General features: G+C 36.5%; 1 protein-coding gene across 1 annotated transcript; it reads left to right on the forward strand.

The window, feature by feature from the left end:
• The first annotated feature begins 411 nt into the window (after window positions 1–411).
• LOC145160771 (tRNA (5-methylaminomethyl-2-thiouridylate)-methyltransferase) lies at window positions 412–3,841 on the forward strand. The gene is made up of 9 exons (XM_079080092.1): window positions 412–1,472; window positions 1,811–1,885; window positions 2,122–2,175; window positions 2,224–2,457; window positions 2,539–2,622; window positions 2,700–2,783; window positions 2,910–3,061; window positions 3,144–3,294; window positions 3,387–3,841. Exons 1-9 carry the CDS (start codon window positions 1,098–1,100, stop codon window positions 3,696–3,698), a joined length of 1,521 nt encoding a protein of 506 aa, XP_078936218.1. The 5' UTR covers window positions 412–1,097; the 3' UTR covers window positions 3,699–3,841.
• Window positions 3,842–20,203: the final 16,362 nt, after the last annotated feature.

Raw genomic sequence — 20,203 nt, forward strand, 5'->3', positions numbered from 1 at the left:
ATATAGCATCGTCCGTTTATTTCTCCTCCGCCACCATCCCCACCACCACAACCGCCACCACCACCACCACCTCTGACACCAGCCGACCCCACCACTGTCACATCCGTCACTTCTGTCTCCACCACCTTTTCTGCCACCAACTGTCATAATCATGCTGCTGCCGGTACGCTGGAGCGTTAGAGTGACAAATGAAAAATATATTGTTCAAGTTGAATCTCAAGATCTCTACTTTTTTTTTAATCTCAAGTGAACCGTCCTCTCTCTCTATCTCTCTATCTCTCTCTCTCTCTCTCTCTCTCTCTCTCTATATATATATATATATATATATATATATATATATATATATATATATATATATATATTGAACAGAAAACAAAAATATTACCTTTTAAATCATTAACCCTTATTTGTCATACCTAAATGTCTTATTTAATTAGGATCGTTTATTATACTATACTAACGATTCAATATATTTAAGAAAAGAATATGGTATAATTATAACATCCTATAGTTGTTGTAGTTCATTATGAATGTAAGCCGTGTAGGTGTGTTCCTCAAATGTGTGTTTGCTTTGTTGTTTACTATTTTTGGAAATTAATATTTGATGGTGCATCTTTAACTTTTGTTTAATCTTGTCGGGCATACTCTTACGAGGAAAACATATAAAAAATACAACTATTTTGTTAATGATAAATGATTATGTGTATTATTGGATAAAAAGCATATAACAAATTTAAAAATAAAAAATAAAAGGGTTAAAGTTCAAAAGTAGCATAATATCTCTAATTGATTTAAAATGTATCATTATTTCTTGAAAAGTTTATAATACGACTTTAAATGAAATTTTTTCATTAAACATGTTTTGCATTATACTATTAAATTAAGCAACTGAGTTGATTTCATACAAGAAAAGATGAAGAAGTAGAGTATGGGCTTGGGCTTTCTATTGGGTTAGTAGTAGTGTTTAACTGTTTATGTCTAATGTAAAAGTGACAGGAAATTTAAAGTATAGGGGTGAAAATGTAAATAGTTCATTCTAATTTATTATTTTCACGCGCACAACGTCATCCAACTATGCGCAAACGCTCGATGAAACGATGCTCAGAACAACAATGGTCGCTCTGTTTCACCCCACCACCAAGCTGTACTCTTTACCCTTCAAGGCTTTCGTCTCACACACGATTCACAAACCCCTGCGGTTAATAATTCGACAAAGCTACCCTCGAGCTGTTAGAACGATCTTATCCATCAACACACCTCGTTCTCTATCATCTACAGCAGTTCCCCGAATTTCGAACGACACAATTTCTGATTTGGACAACAGTTACTTGTCTTGCTCAATGCCCAATAGCAAACGCCCTCTCAAAATTGCTGTTCTTCTCAGTGGTGGCGTTGATAGCAGTGTCGCACTTCGCCTCCTACACGCAGCCGGACACTCCTGCACCGCTTTCTACCTTAAAATCTGGTTCCAAGTGCGTAAGCTTTTCTTTTGATTGCACATTACATTGCATATACGAATAAACCCATTCAGGTTTATGACCATAATGTCTGGTTTCGAATATAAACCTAATTTTGTTGGCTATCTTCAACTTCAAACTGTAAGTATTTGCAAGTTTGCTATCTCTTTTCGAATGGTAAAGATGCTCCAATTCAATAATTTGACATCGAAAATGAACAAAAATCCCCTCTCTTATCGGTTTCTTACTTTCGTATTTCCGTTTTACTTTTAGCTTTCTGTTTGTCTTTTGGCATTTTTGAAGTTTGAGACCTATAATACCTTAGCTAGTTCTGGTACTGAATTCGTTCTTAGGAAGATTTCGAGAACTTTTGGTCTGAATGCCCATGGGAAGAAGATTTGAAGTACGCAAAAGCTGTTTGCAATCAGGTTGCTTTCTTCACCTTCATATTATCGATCTCATTTTATCTTCAGATTTCTGTTAGTGCTTAACTGGATTTGAAGGCTCAAAAACACTTCCCTGCTTTAACAAATGAAGTTCTCGGTGCTATCACTCAAATCCCTGATTATGTGATCTTTTTCTTTGTTTCTTCCAAGTTTGATTAATCGTATAAATTAGTATTGAAGGAAACATATCAACATTTTTTTTTACAAATCTGCTTCAGGTTGATGTACCACTGGAAATTGTACATCTGACAGATGAATATTGGGACAAAGTGGTAAGTCACACCCCTCTTAATGCATTTTCTCACATTCATCATCATCAGTGGAACTTATTGCTTATAATGCTGCATGTATCTTACCTTATTGATGAGTATAAATGTGGTCGTACGCCTAACCCTGATGTTCTTTGCAATACAAGAATCAAATTCGGTGCGTTCATGGATGCCATCAGTAACATGGATTTTGACTTTGTTGCTTCTGGACATTATGCAAAAGTTATTCACCCCATTACAGATGAAACCAATGAGCTTTCATTTCTTCAGCTCTCAAAGGATATGGTAAAGATTTGCTACTTATTTACTTTTCCCTTTTTTCGTTACTCACTGTCACTCAGCGATAGATAAATCTTGGATTTTCAGCTGAAGGATCAGACCTACTTTCTTTCATATCTCTCACAAGCTCAGCTTAAAAGACTAGTGCTTCCTCTTGGATGTATTCCAAAAGTAAGTTTGCTCTATAAAAAACAGAATTTATGAATTTACTATTTCAATATCGATTAATTTTCCTATTAAATCATCAGGATGAATTCCGAAGGCTTGCCCGAAAATTTGATTTGCCTAACCAAGATAGAAAGGATTCACAGGGAATATGCTTTCTTGGGAAGGTATGTTTGCTAACAAAAATCCCAACTTTGGAGATGATATAATTATATATATATATATATATATATATATATATATATATATATATATATATATATATTCAAGTGGGGATTTATGTAATTATACAGATTAAGTTCAGTGAATTTGTTGGAAGACATATTGGTGAAAAAGAAGGTATACTATTGGAAGCTGAAACAGGGGATTTTGTAGGAAGCCATAGGGGCTTTTGGTTTTACACAATTGGTCAACGCCAAGGTTTGGGTCTTGCAGGAGGACCATGGTAATTTCCTACTCCAATTCTTTCACCCTTTTTATTATGTAAAAATCTGTAAAGATTTATAAAAATACATGTTTCCATGCAGGTATGTTGTTGAGAAAGATGTAAAAAACAACGTGGTTTTTGTATCAAGAAATTATTATTCCGTTGATAAAAGAAGGCGATCATTTCGTGTTGGATCCTTTAGATGGATCAGTGGATCTCTTCCTCACAACCTGAACCACTTAAGATGCAAGGTAAACCTTGATAGACTGATTCTTTTTTAGACATGACTTAATGCAGAAAGAAAGACTTAATAGAAAAAGTGACATTTACAAGTTTTTTATAGGTTCGACATGGCCCGGTTTTCTATGATTGCAGTTTGCATATAGAAAAAGATGGTGTTGAAAACATTGGCACTGTTCAATTACCCGAAGATGATCAGGGTCTGGCAGCTGGCCAATTTGCAGCTTTTTATGAAGAAGAGGTTTGTGTGGGGTCAGGGGTAATTTTGGAATCATGGGATGATAAGGGATTTCCTGTTTGTGACAAGGCTCGTGATATTGCAAAAATGGAAGATAAGTCTAAGCTTGGTAAACCTGTTAAGATCAAACCAAAACCTGAAGATTGTTTGAGGGATTCGGTTGTAAGATTAGTTTAGGTCCTATAAATTTGTATGTTAAATAGGAACAAATTAATTTACGAAAGGGCAGCATTTTTATTAGATGATTGATAAATCTTGAAGGCAGTGGTTTTGTTGTATATGTATTTGTTAATGAGTAACCATATAATGTTTTTAAGAAATGCAAGTTTTACACATCTTATTAAAAATCAGGCTTTATATATGTAATGTCACATCTTTTTGTTTGGTGAAGATGAATAGATAAAAAGGAAAAAAAACATGAAGATGATGTGATTCCTCTTGTAATAGTTTGATTGGATATATATGTTAATATATTTATTTGATATTATAGAAAACTTGAGTATCAATTAATTGTTGGGAAAATCACCTATAAGGGTAACATAGTTTTCAATTTGTACATGTTTAGTTTTTTTTTTTTTTAAATAAGTCTTTTAACTTGTTTTTGTTGCAAAATAACTTGTTTATGTATACATTCAGTCTTTATGACCTTTTTTTTAGGTTTTGCTCATGTGATATCTTACGTAGGACAATAACTAATAATGTGTTCTCATAAATGATTATTCCTTCACTTATATCAATAACTTAATTCACGAATCAGTCAAATAATGGTGATGCCTTAGTTTTCTCCAAGAAGAAGATGTTTTCGGCTTCAGTTTCATCTATCTCAATAGCAGACAATTAGATTCTTTGTGATTGCTTTCTCCAAACTCAAATTCGGACATCCAAAACAAAAACACCCTGACAAAAGTTTAGAGTCTTCCCTAATTCCTTGGTATGTCGATTTTGACGATTTTTTTTGCAAATGGTTTATTTTATTCTTTTCAAATTGATCCTGAATTTTAAAGATGAGTTTGCAGTTGTTAAAGAGGATATTTTCTGTCATTGCATATAACCCAAAATGACTACTATTATTATTAATAGTATAACTGTTATGAATGTGGACACTATTTCCAAAAATTGAAATCATTATTGGCTAATATTCACCTGATGTAATGTTAGTTTTTTTTTTTTGACAGAGGTCTGATGTAATGCAGTTGGTATTGATATTAAATGAAATTTGTATTGGTATTAAATAAATATAGTTGGTATTGTATTATCATAATTTCTAATATCAATCCTACAATGTTATTATCAAAACCAAGACAAGTAACACATGATTTAGAAGAGCTACATATGAGAATACTCGGTGTTGCAAAACTCGTTAGTCGTTCCCACGGGGGCCGACTAGCGCCTAGCAAGTATTCGGTCTAGACGGAGAGTACTCAGATTGAATAAATTACATGAAATTATATATATATATATATATATATATATATATATATATATATATATATATATAACAAGTTTATTAAAAATTAGAACAAAATAGATTAATATCAATAGAAATTATAGATTTTTTCTAAAAAAAAAAGTCAAAATTTTCGTGTTTTTCCGATTTGTATAGATTTTGACCGATTCCAAGTTTTTTGGCCGATTCCTAACTAGGCGTCTCGACCCCTACCCGATTCGGATTACAACCACCTATAAACACTTGCAGATGTCACAATCAAATAATCTTTGCAAAAACTCATCACAGTTGATTTTTCACTTCCACTTGGAACAAAATTCATGTCTTCTGTGAGTGTTTATATGTGGTAAGAATGAATCAGTACAACTTACAAGCATGTAATGTTACAATTATGTTTCATATCATTCTTACACCACCCACCTCTAATGCCACTATCTTTAGATAAAATTTTCTCATGGTGGTTAATATCATTCTTACTTTCACCATCACCATCATCGTCATCTTCTTTCATCGTGTGGTATAATTGTTTTGTTTAAGTTTTCTAATCTCTAAACAGTTGGGGTAAGCCTTTTGATACAAACATTAAATACATACGACAAGGGAAAGAACTAAAGAATGATTACAGAGAACTGACAAAAAGGGAGACAATATTTGATTTATAGAAATTATCAAACCTGAAACAAAAGTTACAAAGATGTATAAGTTTCAATCGAACTCAAAATTGAATCCAAAGTTTAAAAGAACTTCAATCACTAAAAATTTCGATCAAATTGCCACAACTGACGAGTCTGAACCAATCCATTACAAAACTGATACAGAGAGAAACGTGAGAATTAAATCTATTCAATGTAAGAACAAAAAAAAACTTAAAATCAGATAGTGAGAAAAATGGGAATAAGAGAAACCTTGTGTGTGTGTGCGCCCATTAAGAAAGAAAGGATGAAAGAGTGTATGTATGGTTAGGTAGGTTATCATCATGAAAATTAAAACCCTTTCTCCAAGGATACATTCTTTCTTTAGCCGCCCTCATTTTCCTTCTATCCATAACAAAAAAAACAAAATTTCCGATGTGTAACGCCCGGTGGTTACTGGTACGTATTTTAAATAAGAATTATGCATTTTTACAAAGGCACTCGACAAGTTGGAGGCCCCAAACTCGTCGAGTAGGAATGGGATATGTGGACGCGGGACTTGAAGTCTACTCGACGAGTCGAGGAGCCTCGACTCGACGAGTAGGCCTGACAGAGTGAAACCCTAATTTTCAGGGTTTGCACCCTATTTAAACACCTTAACACTCCCATTGTGGCCTCCCTCATCGCCTCCCTTAGTCCATAAAACCTTAATTCGAAACCCTAACCCATTTTGAGTGTTCTTAAGCCATTGTTGTGTGTTTGTGGCGGTTTTGAAGCTTGAGAAGGAAGAGGAAGCTTGGGAGTTCAAGAGGAAGTAAGTAGATCCAGAGGTTGTGTTCCATTTCCAGCTCATTCGAGGTATAAAGTTTATACCTTGACCATTCATCTATTAGATTTCTTCTTGGAGTAGTTTAGGGCTTTAAGGAGCCATTTTTGGAACCATTCATGGATGCAAGCATGTTTTGGGGTATTGACTTCAGATCCAGAGCCCTTGAGGGACTCCATGGCATAAAGGTGCCAACTTTACGTCCATGGGAGTCCCATGCATCCTAAGGACCACTTTTTAGGGCTTTTTGAGCTAAATAACCAATGCATGAACGTAAACTTTGTAACTTTACGTGTTATATCGACCCTAGGAGGCCAGATCTATGTTTTGGATGCATTAAGCCCGAATGAAATCGACTGTATGGATTTGGGTCATGGGGACTCGGCGAGTCGGGTCATGGTTCCCCAACCTTTTCTGTTACGTAGCAAACTTGTCGAGTCTAGAAGATGACTCAGCCAATTAGACGTGTTTTGGACTTAAAGGTCAAGAACTCGACAAGTCCAAGAATGAACTCGGCGAGTCAGTGAACGAATGTCCCGACTGTATGAGGGAGAACTCGACGAGTCCAAGGAAGGACTCGACGAGTTCAAATGGAAAGTCCCGATTCTATCATAAGGAGAAACTCGGCGAGTTAGAAGGTAACTCGATGAGTCAGATCGCGAATTCGAGATTCTCTGAATTATGGAACACGACGAGTTGATGGACCAACTCGACGAGTTGAGTCAACCAGGATGTTGACTTTCACCAGACCATTGACTTTGACTTTGACTTTGCCATTATCCAAGATTGACCCTTAAAGGGGTTATGAATATGAAAGAGTAACCAAGGAAGACTGTTATGTGTAGGAGTTTGAGGAGGGTTGATCCCAGCACCGAGGACAGTTCAGTTACTGCACGATACTGAGGTGAGTTACCTTCCAGTAGAAGTGGGTCTAAGGCCACAATGTCGGCCCACTAGTAGGAGTTGTTTGTTAGATGATTGTCTTTGTGATAATTATCTGGTATGCCATTATATGTTATGTTTGTGTGCTAGGATGCTCTGTGATACATGTTAGTAGTAGTAGGGGTGAAATAGTCTCCGGGTACCGGTTGAAAGATACCGAAGGGGTCGTCAGAACTCATGCATGCCTAACAGTGTGTACATGTTACGTTATTATGTGGTAGTGGTAGAGGTGAAACAGTCCCCGGCTACCGGTTGAAAGATACCGAAGGGGAGGTCAGCTCCCGGTTTCCGGTTGAAAGATACCGAAGGGAAGCCTAACTTCCAGTTATGCCAGTAGGATACCGGTTGAAAGATACCGAGGGATAGGCATGATGTGTTTATGGTATGTGGTATGATGGGGGAACTCACTAAGCTTTGTGCTTACGGTTTTTAGTTTTGGTTTCAGGTACTTCCTTTTCGAAGGGAAAGGAGCCGACTCGGTAGCAGCGCATCACACCATTATTTTCCGCACTATGATGTTCTTGGGATTGTACTTTGACATTATTATTCAATGACATGTTTTATGACATTTGACTTATGGGTTTATGTGTTTGATATGATATTGATGATGTTTTCAGTAAACTGTTTTATAAATTGCTTAATTAAAAACAAAATTTTTGGTCTTGAAATTTGGGATGTTACACGACGAGAACTAGACTCACGAGAATACCGGCGACAGAGATGAGTTGGAGGCGCAGAATGTCGGCGACGACGATGAGCCGTTGCAAGCGCCACCAACGCTAAGAAACAACATTATCCGGAATATTGTCTTCCGAGTTCTGGGTGTAGAGTTAGCATCGTTGTTAACGAATGTAGATCAATTTTGGGAGGCCAAAATCAGTAACAAGCTACAACATCTCAGAGGGTTGATAGTGCAAATTAAGCATAGGTAACACGGTTCCTAACGTTTGATATTATGTCGTTTATTCAACACGACGCAGCTTCGCCGCGTGACACACTACTTGATTTTGGTGATTACAGTAAGTACAGGTCGAAAACTACATCAAAATGGCTTAATACTCGTGGACTAATCCTCCTAGTAATACTCTTTTTTTTTTAATCCATATAATTTTATATTCAATGAGGTTTTTCCATTTGAGAGGTCGTTAGGCAGGGGTGACATTGGTTTATAACTTGTGATAGTGTCCAGGAGACACTACCAAATAATGCATGTTTACATGAATTTGGTCCTAATAAGATACATATATTTAGCGTTCATTGGTCGAGGCGGAGAGGCTGAGTTGCAACCACACATATGTTTAATGAACCAAAAGACTCACCGTGGTTAGATTTTGAAAAAGGCTTACACTGCAATCATAATGTTTATTGGGTCAAACGATAACCCTAGAAACACTTGTTTATCTAGATCTACTAAATAATGAAGTTGTTGAGATAGATCTCCCCTAAGGTATAATGTACGGATGAGCATTTGGACCGGGGAACCGGTCGGAACCGGAACCGGTACCGGTACCGGAACTGGAACCCGATGGAACCGGTCGGGCCGAGACCGGGACAATATTTTTGTGGATTTTTGGAACCAGAACCGGTAGAACCGGACCCGATAGAACCGACAAAAACCGATAGAACCGGCAAAAACCGGAACCGTATGTTGCTATTTCTCGATGACCGGTTCCAACATTGAAGACACGGCAAGAACCGGTAGAACCGGCGGTCCGGTTCGGTTCTTAATTTCAGCCGACTTCGTTTCCCGGGCCGGGTCCAGCCGGTCGGTTCCTTTGCTCATTCCTAGTATAATGCTCATCATCAGGATCACAAGGATTACACAAGTTTGTTTTTAGTTGATACGTGGGGATAGTTTCAATTTGCTTTTAAAATCTATAGACTCAACTAAAAACAAACTCCCCCTTACTCAAAAATTGCATATCTGTGGGGATAGTTTCACTGTGATCCTGATGATGAGCGTTATACCTTAGGGGGAGATCCATCTCGCAGCTTCATCATTTAGTAGATCTAGATAAACAAGTATTCCTTGTCGACGTTGGACCCAATAAACTATATTGATTGCAGTGTAAGTCTTCTTCAAAATCCAACCGCAGTAAGCCTTTTAGTTCATAAAACATATGCGTGGTTGCCACTCGGCCTCTCTACTCCTACTCCTTCGAGCGATGGACACTAAACATATGTGTTTTATTAGAGACCAGATTCACGTAAGCATGCACTATTTGGTGTCGTCTCCTGAACACTAACGGGTTATAAATCAATGTCGCCCCTCCTAAAAACATACCTAACGACCTCCCAAATCAAGGAACCTAATGAAATACATAATCATATGGATTAAAAAGATAGAATTACTAAGAAGATTAGTCCACAAGTATTAAGCCATTACTGTAGGTTTCAACATGTATCTTTCTATAATCACCAAAATTAACTAGTGTGTCACGTGTGGAATAAACGGCACAAAATCAAACGCTAGAAACCATGTTACCCTTCGCTTAATTTCCACTATCGTCCCTCTAGGATGTAGCTCGTTCCCAAAATCGATCTATGTTCGTTAACAAGGATGCTAACTCTACACCGGGAAGTCAGGAGACAATAATCCAAATAATGTTGTTGCTTAGCGTCGGTGGTGCCCACAATGGGTCATCGTCGTCGCCGGCATTCTCGACATTCTGGTTTTTGTCGGACATTTTTTTTCTTTTGGTTTTGGACAAAAAGAACAACCTTGAAGAAAGGCTTTTTAATTTTGATGATGATAACCCTAGCTAACCATACAAACACTCTCTCATCTATTTTCTTTCTTAATGCGCGCGCACATATATATATATATATATATATATATATATATATATATATATATATATATATATATATATACTAGCTAGCTAGCTAGGAGTACCTACTCTGTTTATCATCATAAAGAAGGAAAAAAAATTAGACAAACACCAGAATACATTTGAAAAAAGATAACACTTTACACATCTTCCATGGAATGATCTTTCTAACCTGTGACATTCGTTCTTGCTCTATCCACCTCAATCATGCATTGATGCACCGCGATATCAACTAACCTGAAAAGAATTGACAAAAATTAAAACAATACTTAATAAGTTAATAGCTTGAAAAGAACTCAAATTGTATGCCACCAGCCCACCAATCATTTGAAAAACAAAACCCCAACAACAAATTTTGTGAATTGATTCATATAGGGTCAGAAAGAGATATATAATGAGATACAAAGTATGGGCTAAAGGGGAGCAATTTTTTCTCTATGGCTATCTAATCTAAAATTATACAACCAGATTGAACATAATTAAAACCCACCAATCAATTCAGATCAGATACCAGAAAACAGGTCCCAAAAAATCCACAACTTTTTGAGTTCCAATTCAAATCAGTATACATATCGATGGAAACTTCAGAGAACCAAAAAATTAATCTAACAGATACCAGAAAACAGGGAAAAGAAGAAGATCGACAGCAGCACAAAAAAATCGACCGCAAGGAAAAAAAAAGACGAATGAAAGCAGACAGCAGGAACAAACACGGACCTTAGCTGTGGGGTCGAAGGTCGAAGGTGTTGTTGTGGGCTGCGACGATCTCCGGCCGGTGGGGAGGAAATGGCTAACGGCGGCGAGCAGGGGAGGGTTCGCTTGAGGAGGCAACGACAGGATTAGCAGCGGTCTCTTAAAGGGATTGTCACAAAATTCCAGAAAGAAAAGACTTCATAAATGGTTTCTACTATTTTCCAAAAGTTTAGTGTTTAATTTCAAAAAACCTATTTAGGGGTGTTTGGGATTACTTTTAACTGCTCAAAAGTCATTTTTGTAAAAATCCTTTTTGGTTTTAATTTTTGGAGTAGCAAAAGCCAAAAGTTGGTTTTAAAAAGTGTTTGTCTTAGTTTTTTTGACTTTTGAATCTAATTTACCCTTTAGGCTAAAAGTCACAAAAAGATAAGATTTTCTAACTTTTGAAAACCCACCATTTTGTTATTGGCAAAAAGTTATTTTCAAAATGACATTTTTATTTCTCAAACATCTTTTTGAATTTTTTGACTTTTTGAAAAAGCCAAAAGTCAAAAAGTCAATTAAAAAGCAATCCCAAACACCCTATTATTGTTTCAAAACTTTTAACAATCAATCCCTTATAGACTTATATACCCTTTATATTTTTTTAGAATTAATTTACTTAATCTATTTAAAAAAATAGAAAAACAAAATAAATAATTCATTGGGCTCTCTCTCTCTCTCTCTCCTTTTATTCTTCAATCGATCATTTTATTCCTCAAAAAAACACACTCACTCAAATTTGTACCTGGCATTACCCATTAATGCAAGAATATGAAGTTTATAAACACCAATTTCAGACTTTAGATAACATTAGTCGTGTAAGAAGCAAGAAGCAATTTGTACGAAGATTTGGTTGGAAATGGTGGAATCGAGCTTTCAAACATGGAAATCTGGAAACAAATGGCGGAGTGTGTTTCAAAACGTGACCTGAAAAAGGTTCTAATAGCATTGCAAATGTAAATCGATTTCAGAGATGAACACCTATATGCTCTCTCTGACAATGGAGGTTCACCACTAGAGGTGGTGCCACCTAAAGCCATGGAAGTCTCAGAAATGAATACCTACTCGATCCTCCGACGAACTTGATGAAACCATCATCGATACAGCATGCACTTGATCACTATCAACACACCTCCTACACCTACCTCCGACAAAGACATGTCTGGATCGATCAGATCAAAAGATGGCGTTGGCAGTGGTTAAATCGACTCACAAGCCCTACTTTAAATCTACTTCAACCATTTCTATTATGCATCAACCATGTCTGCATTTTCTGGTTCTAATTTTCCCCCACTCTTTTTTTATTCTCACATGAATTGCATTTGTATTCATAAGAGTACTGAAAATGGATCTAAGAATGGGATGCACAGATATGAAACCTAGATAAAGATCTGTAAACTCATAACAAAGAAAATGGAAAACAAAAATAGAAGAAACCCAGATCATAAAATACCTAAAATCCTCAAATTTGGAATCAGAGGCTACAAAATTACTACTAAAATTATTGAATTTAAGCAATGTTCTTCACACAACTACTTGCTTCCCCATTACTGTTGGTGTTAATCCAAACTAAGTCAATCATGTGATCAGCCTTAGGGGTATTTTAGTCCTTTTTGTAGAGTTTGAATAAGTAAAAGCCATGTAGGCCACGTTTATTTTGTATATTTTTAGAATAGTTTAGATAGGGTTAGTTAGCTCCTGATTTGTTGCTTTGACTAGGTAGGCATGTTTTTAAATCCTATATATATTCTATGCTATTGTATTGAATGAGAAGGCAAGAGGTTAGAAATATGTAGCCCTACGTATGTTTGGGTCTGTTCACAGGGGGATGTTCCAACAATTGGTATCAGAGCCCTAAGATTGTGGGATCATGAAGAGGTTCTATGTGAACCATTGTAACATCCCGTTATTTTCTACATTGTAAAACTCAACAAAAATCAACTCAAGTCAAATCCGTCAAATAAAAGTCAAACTTAATGATTTATTATTTTAATAAAGTTAAAATAAATATGTTTGATACATTTAAACACTTGGTAAAGTATTGTTTAAATAAGAAGTGAAAAATTAGAAGGAACCGAGAAGCCTCGCTTTTTCCTTCTTTCCTCGGACCGCAAACGGCTCGCAGCCGCAAATGGTTCGCAACCGCAAACGGTTCGCAGCCGCAAACCTTCAGACCGCAAACTATGAGGTGGTTTCTAGAAGGCATATCTCATCGGTTTCAACAGCCTTATCCTTCTCGGGATGAGTTCACAGCCGAGAACCGTTTACAGCCGAAAACCCATCCCATATATATATATATATATATATATATATATATATATATATATATATATATATATATATATATATATATATATATATATATATATGAGAAGTCCGAATTTTTCCCTCATTCTTACATTTCCAGCCGAAAACACACACTTTTCTCTCAAGATCATCAACCAAGAACACCGAGTGTTCTTCGTTTCTCCAAGCAAACATCTTCCAATCTTCATACCTTTGGGCCGTAAACCCTTGAATCTTCTTGGTTTCACCAAGAACACACACTTGAAGGTGGCCGAAAACTCAAGATCTTCTTGAGCCGTGAACTCCTTGGGCTAGCCGTAAACTCATAGCAACCTTTCATTTTGCTTCTAACACTCACCAAAAAGATATGAACAAATACGATTAGTATATAGTTAATTAAACCAAAGAGTACGAATACAAAGTACTGGTTTTACAATAATACGATTTACAATATTACTTTACAATTACAACTGGTGGAGCCAGGCATATTCATTTTTACACGATTTTCATAGAGTACAATTATAAAACTTGGAAAAACATAAAAAATACAGAAAACATTCTTTTTACGGTTTTATGGTATTAAAACTACTTTTCAGTTATATTAGAAAATATTGGATTTTCTGATACAATAACATTATTACTATTTCAAGAAACAAACAACAAACTTCTAAACATAAATATTTATGCACTCACTTAACTTAAATGTTGATACTCTTTTTTTTCAAAATACTTGTATTCTCAGGGAACCAGTAGACAGGTACATCCCCTGGATTTTGAGATCACGGAGCTGTATGGAGTCATGTCTTCTCTCTTTTGTTATAATACTTTTGATGTCATATATACAATGACTTGAAAACATATGTAAAACTTATACATTATTAATGCAATGTTTGTTGTACTTTGATTACTATGATGCATGTGTTGTGATACTTAACATGAAGTCATCCACCCCCGGACGTTTCCGCCGCTCCGGTTTGGGGGTGTGACAGATTGGTATCAGAGCATTGTTTATAGTGAACTGAGTATATCAATACATAAAAGATATACAACTATAAATACATTGGGACTAAAGAGCTCTGACTACAAGTATACTTTTAAAATCTAAGTATTTTATAAGAAGTATACTAACATTCATACATACAAGAACAACATCACAGTCATGATAACATAAAAGTATTTGGATGTTGGACACTGCAGTTAAAACTGGACAGTTATGTAATCATATCTAGGATAAATATAGCCTGATCAACTATATTTATTTGAGATACGACCAACATGTGTTTGGGAGTGATAGTGGTGTAGCAACAAGTCTAAAACTTACCAACTCTGCATATACAGAAGAATTCTAGAACAGAACATAAAGTTAAAATACTATAGTAGTATTTTAGGCACTATAGTACTAAGAACCAACTATGTTAAAAACAAAGGACTCCTGCAGGTAGATCTATAAGTACTAAGTGTATATATTACGATTATATATAATTAAGGTTAAATATATAGACTTAGAATGTGTGATTTAGCTTAACTTCCTTTTCCTTGTTTGGATGTGGGGGTAGAGTGAATCATTTATTCGAAGGTCTATTCAACCCAAGTTATATATAATTGGTATATACTTTGTAGTTATAGATGGACCAAGTATGAGTTACACCATACAGAATACATTAACTGTTAACTGTAAGTTATCTTATATAAAAATATGAAAGTATTTACTCGTCTTAAATAAATCTATTAGATGCTTCTTACATTCCTATTTCTCGCATAGATCATATGGCTGGATTTCATCCACCGGAAGACCCGTTCCCTCCTAACCAAGGAAACAATGGTTGGATTGTAGAAGACTTTGAAGAAGATTCTTCAGAAGATTCTGACTCGGATTCTGAAGTCTATAATCCACCTCAAATTGCTCAACATCCCAATCCCCGACAAAACTTCCAAGGTCCGACACCGCAGTGGGCATTAAACTTAGATAGGTGGAGTCATGAGCAGGGTCAGGACCGTCCTTACAATGGAGACCGAATCTTCTACAACCTTGACGAAGGAGGCTCAGCAACAGAGCCCTTCCAGTGTTAGTTCGTCGTGTTGCGCGTAACGATGAACAAGGAAGAACTGCCATCGACCGAGTCATACAGATTGATGCTACCACTAGAGTCAACACAGTTCGCCTTCACCATGTGATTGAAAACCATGAAACAACTATGAATCATATTGAAGCCTTGCGAAGGGAACTAGCTGCAAACCGAACTGAAATTGGAGAACTTCGAGAACGTCAAGCGACATTAGAAAGGTGTATGTTTGCAACAGAACGCCAGTTGGCTAAATCCAAGGCTGAATCTAGTAGGAAATCAAACAACACTCCTCGTGAGTAGAGCATACTCTACTCACTCTTTTGTATATAGTTTAAGTCTATGTATACATACTAGTGATGTTTTCATGTACATATTATGACCTCGAAATTTCACTTTTCGATAGGCCGGTATGCTGTCAAGTTTTTCGTTAAGTTGGTATATTGTAGACCTGCTTCAAGGTCAAATTTTCCGAACTCTATGTATCTAATATACCAATGAAAATTGACAGGCATCTTATTTCCTTTGAAAAATCATTATCCAAATTCATGTTATCTCTTTGCAAGTTATTCCTTGTGATAGACTTCTATATAAATTCCTTTTAGAATACATACTGAACTAATGTAATTAGTTCATAGACATCTGATTTATAATCATTATTGATGTCTTACTATCTTTTTATATTTTGACTCTTAAAGCAAAAAGATGCCTCCAAGGAGAAATCCAAGGCGTATCAATGTCAATGTAGCACCAACACCACCTCCGCCTCCTCCGCCGCCACCTCCACAGTTTGACGCTGCTATGTTTCAGGCAGTGGTCACTGCAGCTGTGGCAGTCGCCATGTCACAGATAAATACAATCGGTGCCAGCGGATCTGGGAATGGTGCTCATCTCTCCAATCATGGTGAAAGTCATGGACACCCACGGGAGTGTACATATAAGGACTTCATAAATGCCAAACCTAGGACCTTTAATGGGACCGAGGGAGTTATGGCTCTAACTCAATGGATTGAGAAAATAGAAACAGTCTTTGAAATCTGCTCGTGCCCTGAAGGTAGCAAAGTAAAATTTGCTGCCTGTACTTTTTCTGATCGAGCTCTCACATGGTGGAACGGCCATGTTAAGTCGCTGACTCTTGCAGTGGCTAATTCAATGAGCTGGGAACATCTAAAATCATTGATGATGCAAGAGTACTGCCCGAGAGGTGAAGTACAAAAGCTCGAGCAAGAGCTTTGGGGTCTTACCATGATTGGTACAGACATAGTAACTTACACTAATAGGTTCAGCGATCTAGCGATCCTATGTCCTGGAATGGTTCCTCTGGAGAGCAAGAAAATCGAAAGGTATACCTGGGGGTTATAACCCCAGATTCAAGGAAGTGTGTTAGCTTCTAAGCCTGTTACTTTCGATAGTGCCAAACAATTGGCACATTCCCTAATAGATCATAGAGTTCGACATGGCTTCATGAATGCTGATCCAGAACAACCCAAAGCAAACAACAACAACAACAACAACAACAATAACAACAACAACAACAACAACAACAACAACAACAAGAAAAGCCATGGAACAAAAGGAAGGCTCAATCTTCCCAAGAGCCTTCCAAGAAACAACAGATAGTGGCAGTTCATGCTACTACTGTTCCTGCTGTCATTCCTGCTACTCCTACACCAGCAAAGCAGTATGCTGGTAAATTGCCGAAGTGCAACAAGTGTAATTTCATCACAATGGAAATTGTCGTGAGATGCAATGTAGAAACTGCAACAGAAAAGGACACACTGCCCAATTTTTTAGGTCACCTCCGCAACCGATCTCTCAAGTTCCTGGCATTGGGGTAAGTCGGGCATGTTATGAATGCGGTGAAACTGGGCATTTCAAAAAGGATTGTCCAAAGCTGAAGAATGCCGGTGGTGTGGGAAGGATACTAGCTATTGGTCACGAGGAAGCCGTGGCAGATCCAACTGTAGTCACGGGTATGTTTCTTCTCAACAATTCATACGCATGCATTCTATTTGATAGTGGTGCAGAGAAGAGCTTCGTGAGTCACAAATTCAAACACTTACTTAAACAAAATTCTCAACCACTAAAAGATACCTTCACTGTTGAAATGGCCAAAGGGAAAACCGAGAGCACTAACAATATATACATAGGATGTACCCTTACTCTAAATAAGTTTTCCTTCCCAATCGACCTGATGCCGGTATCCGTAAAAAGTTTCGACGTCATCATTGGTATGGATTGGTTAAGTCCTAATCGTGCCGACATCCTTGATGGGTTATGAGCACTACAACATTCCTATGGTGTACATGCAAACCCTAAAGCTTTGGATCTAGTTTGTCTAATGAACATGCAATAATCATCCAAAGCCATAAACCCTAGATCTAGCATGTGATAATCGATATTAACATAAGAATAGGGTTTAGATCTTACCTTTGATTGTTATGTAGTAATAACAATATATTCCTTCTTGTAATTGACTTCTGAAGGCTTAGAGTCACAAGTGTCACTCCTCTAATGGCTCACAAACACCAAGAGCAAGAGGATGAAGAAGGAGAAGAGGAGAGACACTCAAAAACGTCTAGAAACCCTAAGGAAACTCTTAGCCACGTTTTTGGTGCCCTAGGGGTCCTTAAATAGTGAGGCTATTAGGGTTATCTAACAAGGAAACCCTAATTTGACTGCTTAGGCCCTAAGCAGCCCATGGACTCCCTCCTTGGAGGCCTTGGATGATTTCTAATATGTTTCCCCATAGAATTCGTCCACCCCTCTAATATGGAGTCCATTAGCCCAATATTCAACTATCACACAATTGATAGTTCTAGTCCCCTAAGTTTAATTAATCTCTTTTAGCCACAAAATTAATTCTTAATTAATTATTGACTAATATTAATTAAACAATATGATTTCTCCTTTAATATATTATTCTCATAATATATTAATAAATCATAATTAATCATTTTTCTCCATAATTCATCCTATCAAGTTGCTTTGGTGAAGGCAACCCAAAAGGACCATGCACCATCGGGTCAAGTACATACCAAAATAGTTATGGACTTAGACACTAATCCAACAGTCTCCCACTTGGATAAGTCTAATAACTATTCTGCGTAAGACTTCAGATCCTGATCCGCAATCGTAGCTTTCAAAAGCCACTGTCAACTCTGATCTTATCAGAAGCGTGTCCTTTAGATAAGGGATCATATATTCCTCCATTCTTGATATCGTATAGACTGAGACATGGATTTAAATCATTCTCTCTGTCTATATATTGTTTCCCGACTTCCGATTTAGGACGACTGACAACAGACTACAACTGAACACATCAACTTAGTCTCGGCTTGGCCAAGCGCTTATGGTGTCATCACTAAATCATCGAGGGCCCCCATATATCGCTTTTATCCCACTTTGGGTAAAAGGAACGGATAAACTTTGACTCAATGCTCGCTTGCACTCACTCACCGAATCACACACAACAATATGTTTTATAACACCAAGTTACTGGTGCGTTTACATATTATCAATGTGTAACCAACTCGCAAGATACAACTCACACATCTCGGTTTCAAGAATATAAGATATTATCGTCTCACAAATCACTCGTGATAAAATCCATGAAGCGATCCAAGTGAGCGTGGGTTTAATCCAATGCTCAAATCATATTCGTAAGCACTCATGAACGTTGTAGCAAACTTTTGCTATGTCTAATACACTTTAGACAATCTGCACACCAATTCATGACAATCTTCTTTCATACCTACTCCCAAAGTATGAGCGACTGTGGAACGTTCGAATAATCTTATTATTCAGGAAGTCAAAACATGCAAATTGAAACACAAAAATAATATTAATCTTATATGGCCCCAAACTTTTGAGTATAAATAAAACACCTTTTATTTATCACCATATTGATTACTCATTATTTGTTGTTTCAGGTAATCAACTTACTACTTGAATTATAACTATAGTTGTCCCATGCTCTTAGCATGCACACTATGTTTACTTATGGTCCTTACTCTGTGAAATAGTATAATTGAATAACATTTTCAATCACACTCATTTTACAATTCCCAATCCTTACCACAAGTGTAATAATACCAAATTCTTGCCACTTATAGAATATGTTAGATTCTAACATTTTATGCAACGATCCTTTCGTAATGTCACGGCATAAAAGTCACCAAGACTCGACCAATGAAATTAGAAAATGTTCTATTGGAGATTGTTACAAGATAATTCCATAGATGTGAAGTCTCACATTCAAAGTACATTCCTTTGAACATCCTTCTTGCAAAAAAGTTTTTCTAGACATTTATTCTCGATATCCAACTCCCAATATGGAAATATTTCCATATTTTCTATATGACAACTTATTCTAAATAGAATCTTATCTATTCATAATAATGTCAATATGGTCCATCCATGACTATACTTTTAACTGTCCACAAGCGACCAATCCTTGGCGAACCTTAGATTGTCCTTGGCAGTTGTTTAATTATTTTAGTCAAAAATGGTTCTATTTCCTTTTTCCCTCTAAATGCCCTAGGCATTTGGAAAATTTTTAGAACGGTCGAGTATTACAGCATATGCAATCGATCCTATACCCGAAGCGTATGGGATACAATTCATAATGAAAAACTTGATACTTTACCAGTTTCTTACTATAATATCGTCATAATATTTCTATTTGCCGTGTTCTCAAAATTCAAACTATGAAGAGGGATGCCGTAATCATAATCGTATTTTGAGAATGTAAATAATAAATATACCCTTGACTAAATACAATTAAAATTCCTCAATCTAAGCTTTTAGATTGGAAACGAAGTATAACATTCTCTCCCTTAATTATAGCAAAAACAACTTTTCTACCCCTGCAACTTTGCAAAGTGAAACTTTTGTTTTTCTATAATTAATATTGCCAAC

Source organism: Lactuca virosa, chromosome 2 (assembly GCF_052849685.1).
Source record: "Lactuca virosa cultivar CGN04683 chromosome 2, Lactuca_virosa_CGN04683_v6, whole genome shotgun sequence".
Taxonomy (NCBI): domain Eukaryota; kingdom Viridiplantae; phylum Streptophyta; class Magnoliopsida; order Asterales; family Asteraceae; genus Lactuca; species Lactuca virosa.

What these genes read in the sequence shown, in the direction of transcription:
- LOC145160771 (XM_079080092.1), top strand. Translation starts at nt 1,098, where the DNA reads ATGCTCAGAACAACAATGGTCGCTCTGTTTCACCCCACCACCAAGCTG. An exon ending in TTCAGCTCTCAAAGGATATG is followed by an intron (nt 2,458 to 2,538) that starts GTAAAGATTTGC and finishes TTGGATTTTCAG; the next exon opens with CTGAAGGATCAGACCTACTT. An exon ending in TGAACCACTTAAGATGCAAG is followed by an intron (nt 3,295 to 3,386) that starts GTAAACCTTGAT and finishes AGTTTTTTATAG; the next exon opens with GTTCGACATGGCCCGGTTTT.